Source organism: Paralichthys olivaceus, chromosome 16 (genome assembly GCF_024713975.1).
Source record: "Paralichthys olivaceus isolate ysfri-2021 chromosome 16, ASM2471397v2, whole genome shotgun sequence".
NCBI classification, from domain to species: domain Eukaryota; kingdom Metazoa; phylum Chordata; class Actinopteri; order Pleuronectiformes; family Paralichthyidae; genus Paralichthys; species Paralichthys olivaceus.
This window is the reverse complement of record NC_091108.1, coordinates 7,623,326-7,632,763: the sequence shown is the minus strand read 5'-3', so window position 1 is coordinate 7,632,763 and position 9,438 is coordinate 7,623,326. Positions and strand designations below refer to the sequence as shown.

Here is a 9,438-nt window from a genome sequence, read left to right as displayed (position 1 = left end):
GGGATTTTCTCAACTAAACTAAATAATATTCATAATCATACAAATATATAATAAACAAATATTTGAAAACAGCTTTTTATATCATCTTCAATTTGTGTTCTGTTTATTTTTATCTTGTATATATGTATGGATTCATATATATATATATACACTATATTGCCAAAAGTATTGGGTCACCTGCCTTGACTCGCATATGAAGTAACATCTCATTCTTAATCCATGGGGTTTAATATGACGTCGGTCCACCCTTTGCAGCAATAACAGCTTCAACTCTTCTGGGAAGGCTGTCTACAAGGATTAGGAGTGTCTTCATGGGAATTTTTGACCATTCTTCCAGAAGCGTATTTGTGAAATCACACACTGATGTTGGACAAGAAGGCCTGGCTCTCAGTCTCTGTTCTAATTCATCCCAAAGGTGTTCTATCGGGTTGCGGCCAGGACTCTGTGCAGGCCAGTCAAGTTCATCCTTGTTTTGTGCACTGGTGCATAGTCATGTTGGAACAGAAAGGGGCCATCCCCAAACTGAACACTCGGATATTGATACTTTTGGCAATATAGTGCACTATATACATTATATACACATTTGGATGGGCGAGTGAATACTTTTGACAACTTTGTGGGAACAGTTTGGGGATGGCCCCTTCCTGTTCCAACATGACTGTGCACCAGTGCACAAAACAAGGTCCATAGAGACATGGATGAGAGAGTTTGGTGTGGATGAACTTAACTTGACTGGCCTGCACAGAGTCCTGATCTCAACCTGATAGAACACCTTTGGGATGAATTAGAGTGGAGACTGAGAGCCAGGCCTTCTTGTCCAACATCAGTGTCTGACCTCACAAATACGCTTCTGGAAGAATGGTCAAAAATTCCCATGAAGACACTCCTAATCCTTGTAGACAGCCTTCCCAGAAGAGTTGAAGCTGTTATAGCTGCAAAGGGTGGACCGACGTCATATTAAACCCTATGGATTAAGAATGAGATGTCACTTAAGTTCATATGCGAGTTAAGGCAGGTGACCCAATACTTTTGGCTATATAGTGTATATATAGTTGTAAATACGATGTCTTGTACCTGCTTTGTCTCTGTGATGTGCATTTGTGTAATCAATTTAATTGCTGCTGTAGGACTACAGTTGAATTTTGGGGATGAATGCAGTAATCTATCCATTTAAATCTGTGTTACTGATGTTATCAGGTTGATTCAATCACAGGAGTTTCGCCCTTTAATCGTAGACCTACATGTTAAAAAAACTTAAATGTTGCATGTGTGTGTCTCTATACAGCAGTGGCTGGTAAAGACTATGGATCTGAAAATGTCTTAGTATCTGGTCAACCTTCAAACTTGTGAATCTGTTTTCCAAACTGGACATCACACCTCGTCCAGGATTTCCACAAAATCACATATTTTACAGCTTGTTCTCGATACTGTCGCATTATAACAGGATTTGTCACTTTATTTATTTTACTTTTTTGATATCTCTGTTTTAAATTTCTAAACATATTAATTTTTTTATATTTTTATCCTATTTTACTGTCTGTTTCTTAGCTACTTTACAGTCTTAATTCACTAGGCTTGCACACACAAAATGTCATTATATTTTTACAGTGACAATAAAGATTTGTTTTTGTTTAAAGACGCTCACTCAACTTGAATTTTTACATATTCCCCAACTTGTCATCAATCTATTCTCCCTCTCACTTATTTTGCCTTCTTCTTCATCCACCTTCCATAAAATGTAAAACAAAAAATCTCCCAAATATTGCAGGGTGAGAACAGATACGTACACTTGTTTTCCAAAAGGAAAGGAGCAACAGTTTTCTATGATCTCAGTATCATGAGGTATTTCAAAGTTTGCATTGGCGCTCAGCCTGTTTTTCAAGATAGCAGCAGCAATTTTCAAAGAATTTCATGTCCTTATTTCATGGTGTTTTAAATGATTTGCTTCAGCTTCTCCTCCCTGTCTTACGCCTGTTAGATCAGAACATATTTTATATTAATGCCAAGTTTTTTTATTTTAGAAAATATATAACCTGTGTGAATCAGCTCAGGTCTTACAAATGAAATTATCTAGAGTATTTATAGCTGCTGTGTTGATCCATCTTTCTTCAGTTAAAATATTTGTTGTGTTTCTAAACAGACTCTGGATGAAGAGCTTGTGAAAAGACGAATCATATTGGACTCAGTGAAAATCTCATTTACAACCATTCAGACAATGTGATGTGATGTTTTTCTGGGGTCATGCTTTCTGTTTTTCACCATGATATGATTTCATGTTTTCACTCGTCTCCAGCAACTGGAAGGGAAAAACCTTTGAAGCTGTGAGCACCATTTAACTCGGCTTAACAGAGCAGCAAACATATTGATTATATACTTGACTTGCTTCCATTTCTGCGTTAATAAATGCTCAGGGTTCATCCTATAATTTTGAGTCCAATACTCTCAGGACAGGCCACCTGCATCACTATGTTATTTATGTCTCTGTGGGAAGACGAGATTTGGGGGATGAGTCATGTCTGTGTCGTATTTACATGTGAAAGACAGGAGGTGGGGGGGGCATCATGGGTGAGTGGAGGCCACTCACGTGAGGAGGTGGTCTTACTGAACAAGGGGTACAAGAGGGGTTTGCTGGGATCTTAGACTTTCCTCAACTACAATCCAACGCCTTTTCTTAATCTCTGACTAATCTGCTGGACTAAAATAAGTCACACTTAATTTTCTTTTCAACAAAGGAATGTTGCCCTGTACTGGTGAGTTTTCAACCAACAGAGCGGCTCCTGCTCTAAAGGTTAGAAAACGTGATCTTTGTCCTTCCTGTCAGTTCTCTGCATCATTACTCCTCCTCCATCCTGCTCTCCTGACATAATGAATCCTCTTCTCCCACTTATACTGTCATCTCTGTCTTGTAAATGTTTTTTGTACTCTATGGTGTAGAAACTATCTCATGCAAGTTTCAGATGCATGATAGAAAAAGCTTTCCAATCTAAAAAAATAGACATAAACCAAACACTGAATTAAATGAATCAGGGAATATTTGGCAAAAAGGTCCAAAAAGATATAAGATATTGAATGTGACCCTTTGACAAGTCTCTTTTCTCTATTTCTGACAAGAAGACAGCCTGTCAGCTCTTTCACAGAGAAAAGGCCTGTTTCAATGTCATGGATTCTAAAGGTCCCATTTCCTCCTTACAGTGGCATATGACTGATGTTCACTTCAATGCAGCCGACCCTGCATGGCACAATGGAGTAAGTAGATGGAAAGATAAGGCAACCATTTACAAAGACTTGGGCAAAAAGCTGTGGGGCCGTGAGTGTCCTTCACACATCTGATAGACGTCCTTCACATGTCCAACATCTCTTCTGCCTGAAATTACTTTATCAAACATATATTATAGAACAGATTATATTCCATATACAACTAGAATGGGCAACAGCCCCTTTATGAAACTAGATTCATATTTTTTATATGGATTTGCTGCACATCATCTTTTTTTAATCAAGACCCATAAATTATTCTCTGAGAAATCACGGAAAATTTGGGAAAACACCTCTCATCAACGATCTCTTCTCTGACTCATCCTTCAAACACGTTTCGTTGTGATCATTCCAGCGGTTTTTGCGTAGCCCTAGTAACTATCAGATGCAGATGAAAACATAACTTCCTTGGCATCAGAGGCTTTTTAGGGTTCAATGTCTGGAGCTGGGGATGGAAGCAGCTGTTTAGTGGAAGATCCACTGAGCTGCAGTCATCCTTCTGTTAAAGGTTCAGTGTGTAGAATTTAGTGACATCTAGCGGCGAATTCGCATGTTGCAGCTGAATACCCCTCACCTCACCCTCCCCTTCCATACATAAAAAAAAGAACCTATGGTAGACTTCAGTTGTCTCAAACTCTAAACTCTAAAACTCAGACAGTGTTTAGTTTGTCAAGTCTGGGCTACTATAAAAACATGGCGACCTGTGTAGAGAGAACCTGCTCCAGAAGTAAATATAAAGTATTTAAATATAAAGGGCCCATTCTATGGTGATTTCACGCACTGAGCCTTTATTTATGCACTAAAACCTTAACCTGATCTGATCTGATTAATTTACAAAAGCACACTTCCATCATTTAACACATTTCAATGGGACATGTTTTCTAAATTATTCAGTTGACTCTTCATCTGACACAAACCAGCAGTGTGTTGTATTCTCCCATGACTGTAGCAGCAGCAGGGTTTTCTGTTACAGCAGAGAAGCAGTGAGCAGAGGAGTCGTGTTGGAGGTCGCTCTCACTGGCTGAAACACGCATCTCTCAGCTGCTTCTAATCAGGCCTGATTCTTTAAAGCCTGCACTCACTTTATGAACGTCACTCACTACATTTCAGTTTGGCTGCTCGTGCAGCCAAAGTGAATTTTGTGCTGTTTAACCAGACTCTCTCTAGCATGAGGTTATGTGAGTAGCCATGTCAGAAATTAAAACATGGGCATTCTGGAGGGCCTTCCTCGCAGAGGCTCTGGGAATGACCATCTTCGTCTTCATCGGCCTCTCGGCTGCGATAGGGGACAGGAATAATACGTACCCTGACCAGGAGCTAAAAGTGGCATTTGCTTTTGGCCTTGCCATTGCTACATTAGCCCAGTGTATAGGTCACATTAGCGGTGCCCACCTGAATCCTGCCATCACCCTGGGCCTCCTGGTCAGCTGTCAGATGAGTATCCTCAGGGCCCTGTTCTACATAATAGCTCAGGTTTTGGGAGCGGTGGCCGGCAGTGCCATTGTGTACGGTATCAGGCCAGAAGCCACAGATTCCCTCGGTGTTAACAAGGTGAGGAGGAACCTTGTGTGCTCGCAGTTTTTCCTGTGTAACGCTCCTGTGACATTTGGATCTTCACTTGAGTGGCATTTGGGGAATTGCCTGCATCCTAATCTAGATTGTCTGTGAAAGCCAGACACTCATGACCTGAAGTTTTCTCTTCTTGTCTCGAAGACTTCCTCATTTGCAAATTGCAAGTGACAGGTTGTTCAATTGCAATGTCAGATTTTAATTATCAATGATTTGTAGCTGTCATGCAACAAAGGCAAAGTCCCTCTCTCTTCAAGGACTGTTTATAATCCTTATCAGTGATTTACATTCTGTTTTATTGTGTGTAATTAGCACCAGTTTTACGTTTTTAAGTCATTTTTCATAATGGTAGAGTTTCATAAATGGAAGCAAAATAATCTCAATTGTGTACTTGTGGACAACAGAGGCGCGTGAACAGTGGTGTGTTTCCTCTTTGCAGCTAAATGGGGTCACCCCAAGTCAAGGTTTTGCCATTGAATTCCTGCTCACGCTCCAGCTCGTCCTGTGCGTGCTCGCAGTCACCGACAAAAGACGCAACGTAGGTGGGTTTGCACCTCTGTCCATCGGGCTCTCCGTGGGGCTGGGACACCTCGCTGGGGTGAGTGCATGAAAACGTTCCCCTTCCTCATTCATTTGTTAGATGGGTTTCTCCGTCTTCCTGTGGCCTGATACAATAGATGTGCGTAGGAAGAACTGGCTGTAAATCAGGCTCGTGTGTAATCTGCTGATGTACAGCCAGAGAGGCAAGCAGTGTTTTCCTCTGATATGGGTTTACAGGTCCGCTACACAGGATGCGGCATCAATCCAGCTCGATCCTTTGGGCCTTCGGTTATACTGAAGTCTTTTGATGATCATTGGGTACGTGAAGCTGGAAATCAAATATTTAGTAAGTGGTTTGTTTTCAGGAGTTATTGAAACAGGGTCGCGCTTGTCCTGCTCTTCTTTTCTCAGGTATTCTGGTTGGGACCGATGAGTGCTGGTGTGGCGGCAGCTCTTCTGTACAATTATCTCCTGACCACCAGGGACGAGCCCTTCAGTGAAAAAACAAGAGCCCTGTTCTGCAGCGGCTCCTCAGGGGACAATGACACTCAGGAGCCGCTTCTGGAGAACTTTGAGGATGTGAAAAGGTCAAAGAGGCCAGCAGAAGTCTGAAATGGACTTTATTGTTGTGTACTGCTTATTTGTGTCAGATAAAATATATTTTTTCCAACTTCTTGTGCATCTTTTTCTTGGTTCATCTCTTCTCTCCTCCCCCCTCTGCACACAAACCCCTCCACTATAAATACTGAAGTAGGTGACATGTTGGGGTTTCTCACAGCAGACGTGTTAGGAGCAGACATGAGGGAAATAAGAACCTTGTTGTTCTGGCGGGCCGTGGCTGCAGAGTTTCTCGGTATGTTGCTGTTCATATTCGTCGGCTTGTCGGCCATCATCGGGAAGGGCGAGAGCGGCTTTCGCGAGGAGAATGTTGCTCAGGAGCTGAAGGTCTCGCTGGCCTTCGCCCTGGCCATCACCACCCTGGTTCAGAGTTTGGGGCACGTCAGTGGAGCTCACCTGAACCCTGCAGTCACGCTGGGCCTGCTGGCCAGCTGCCAGATCAGCGCCCTCAGGTGTGTGTTCTACATCCTGGCACAGATGCTCGGGGCAGTTGCAGCGAGCGCAATAGTGAATGGATACAGACATAAAGATTCTCTTGGGGTTAACCAGGTAAAGACTTTAATTTGTAAACCAATGCAATCATTGTGATTGAGTCCAACTTTTAGCCTTCAGCTGCAGTTAACTGTCTTTTTCAGCTAAATAATGTGACTGCAGGACAAGGCTTTGCCATCGAGTTCCTCGCCACCCTTCAGCTGGTGCTGTGTGTGATCGCTGTGACTGATAAGCGACAGAGTCATGCCAAAGGCTTTGCACCGCTGGCTATCGGGCTGTCAGTGGGGCTCGGTCACTTTGCAGCTGTAAGTGAGGCACACTCCTGTAATTCTGTTAAATCTGTAAAATTTTTGTTGCAGCAATTTTGACCAACAGCAGATTAATCCTGAAGTGTCTAATTTCAAGAACCATATAGCAGAGGGCTCATGAGAATACAATTTTGACTTTTTTTTGTTTTCTAGAAAACCCTTTTCAATGTGGTAAAAAACATTTCCCCTTCAGTCTAAATATTAAGGACACTGTTTTCCTGTGTTTAGAGAGTGTGTTGGTGTTAATGATTCAAGGTCCTTTTCTCCCCCCCCTCACTGCTACATTACATCATTTCGCTGTGTGTGAGTGCATGTAGCTGATGTGCCAGCAGTTCATTGAGCAAGTACAACAAATCTCAATTGCAACGGCAGCTACACCCGTTTCATAAAGTTAAATGTGAATTAGCAGCGTCAACTTTGATAAATGTCTGGCAGCTGCTCTCCTAGCAAAATATGAAAAGTTGCAATGAGTTACTGTGTCGATCACTGGTGCCAAAACTGAATTAAATAAAGGTCACGATAGAGGACTGTATTTTAAGGGGTGACTGTATTTTCTGTATTTATTTTTCCACTGTCACTTACTTTGTTAAAAAAAATTCTTACAGATAAGTTTCACTGGATGTGGCATCAATCCTGCTCGCTCCTTTGGCCCGGCTGTAATTCGTAGTCAAATGAAAGACCACTGGGTAATGTCAGCAAACACTTGAAAAGCATTTTGTGTTGTTTTTTTTGTCAAAAGACAAATATAACTTCCTTTATTCCAGGTTTACTGGCTGGGCCCGATGAGCGGAGGAATGGCAGCTTCTCTTATCTACGATTTCCTCCTGTTCCCACGAACACCAAACTTGAGAACTCGCACATACGTCCTGCTTCACGGTGCGCAAGATGAAAACGCTGCCATTGAAACAACTGGGGAGGACAACGGCAGCCCGGGGCCGAGTCAGTGGCCGAAACAATAAAGAGCATGAAACATTTTAACTTTTCTGGCTGTCAGCACATTAATTAACAACAAAGATGCTTTTTAAAATTACAGCTGGTTTCATTTTTAATTGTGCAATGTGTTTTTTTTTTATGTCAGTGCATTTCATATAATAAAGCTCCATCCTTTTCATCCGATGTCTGTGTTTTCTTATGAAACTATTTCCCAAATGGTGAAGGTCAAATCAAAGTTGACATATTCCTAGTTTATATTGCACAAATACCAGAAAATGTTTAGAGCTGAATGACCTTGACATTAGTTTCTTTTAAACCTACTGTGTACAGTATCATTCTATTCAATGTGTTTGGCACCGGTCCCAAACATCTCGACTGTAAAACAACACAAGGATGTGGATCAGCTAATTACGCAAGAACCTTTAGATTCTCTTTGAGAAAAAGCATGATTAGACAAGATGAGGCCATCATGGAGATTTCCTGTTTGGCTGTATCACAAGAATGTCTTTCCAATCTACGCACACGGCCCGTCTCACATCCCATTTTATGGGTTATGAGCAATTGACGGTCCCCTAACCCTGGGCTAATCATTGAATAACCATCAAATGACTTCAAACCCGACAACCCAACAGAGAGGCTACAGGTCCGAGGGCAATCCAGCCAAGGTTGTGAAAGTATACTTGCAAGGTATTGTGAGCTAATCAGAGGCTGCATGGCCGCTGCGGTTGGATGCACAACCCCTGGTTGTGCATTGCCGTTATTCTCCTCGGCGTGAGATGATCATTAACAAAATGTCAGAGTCCCAAATAATTTTACGATGTCCTGTGAAGGAGGAAGTAAAGGTGTATCTTTATATTGTCCAACTTCCACTCGCTGCCAAACAGCTGAAGGCAGGTGAAATCCATAAAGGAAAATCACTCTGATTTACTGAAGCACAACACTAGAGTCAATGGTAAATAGTTTGTATGTGTTTAGCACTTTTCTAGTCATGCTGACCACTCAAAGTGCTTTACAGGTTATTGCCACTCACCCATTTACACACACATTCATACAGTGCATCTGCAGAACTTTTTCTATCAGTGGTAATTTAGGGTTCAGTGTCTTGCCTAAGGGCACTTCGGCATAGCAGATTTGGAAGACTGGGATCAAACAGCTGTTCCATTATGAAACCACATCTAATTCAATACATCTGGATTTTGGGGGGATTTGCACTAAAATGCTCACACTGATAAATATCAGTTCCCTAAACATGTGAAGCTCCACAAAGTATTCGCTGAGAAATCAACAACACTGTTGAAAAGTGCCTCACCCAGAGTAGATTATATTCCATGTGTATGAATTGTTCTCAGTCGAGCTCACACCACCACCAAGGCCCAACAGTCAACCTCAATTAGATAACGCTGCACCAGCTGGCACGCACTCACACGATTTCTGCTTTCATCAAGATCCATGAATTATTATCCGAGAAATCAATGAAAATGTTGAAACACGCCCTATCTCACAATGTCAAAGAAAGTGAAAAAAACAATCCTTGATCCGCCCCGTGATCTGGATCCGGACCCAAATGTAATGGGTTCCACTTTGGGTCATGCCCCACCCCTCCACAAAGTGTCATGGAAATTGTTTATGCTGACAAACAACGCAGATGAAAACACAAGCTCATTGGCAGAGGTAATAAATCCAACAGACTGAGATGGTGATGGCGTGAGCAAAGGGAAGCTGC

General features: G+C 42.0%; 1 protein-coding gene across 6 annotated transcripts; it reads left to right on the top strand.

Annotated features, from left to right (window-relative positions):
• Positions 1 to 4,323: 4,323 nt before the first annotated feature.
• Positions 4,324 to 7,893, top strand: LOC109647813 (aquaporin-1-like). Of its 6 annotated transcripts, XR_011238827.1 has the most exons (8): positions 4,324 to 4,806; positions 5,264 to 5,422; positions 5,602 to 5,682; positions 5,776 to 5,951; positions 6,146 to 6,531; positions 6,618 to 6,779; positions 7,388 to 7,468; positions 7,547 to 7,893. XR_011238827.1 is itself a non-coding variant. In XM_020113616.2 (6 exons), the coding sequence occupies exons 3-6, from the start codon at positions 6,163 to 6,165 to the stop codon at positions 7,739 to 7,741; spliced, it is 807 nt and encodes a 268-aa protein (XP_019969175.1). In that variant the 5' UTR covers positions 5,648 to 5,682; positions 5,776 to 5,951; positions 6,146 to 6,162; the 3' UTR covers positions 7,742 to 7,893. The 6 variants fall into 6 exon arrangements, 5 of the variants coding, with proteins under 5 accessions (XP_069367722.1, XP_069367723.1, XP_019969185.2 ...); XM_020113616.2 differs by lacking the exons at positions 4,324 to 4,806; positions 5,264 to 5,422 and having other exon boundaries at positions 5,648 to 5,682; XM_069511621.1 differs by lacking the exons at positions 6,618 to 6,779; positions 7,388 to 7,468; positions 7,547 to 7,893 and having other exon boundaries at positions 4,328 to 4,806; positions 6,116 to 6,262.
• Positions 7,894 to 9,438: the final 1,545 nt, after the last annotated feature.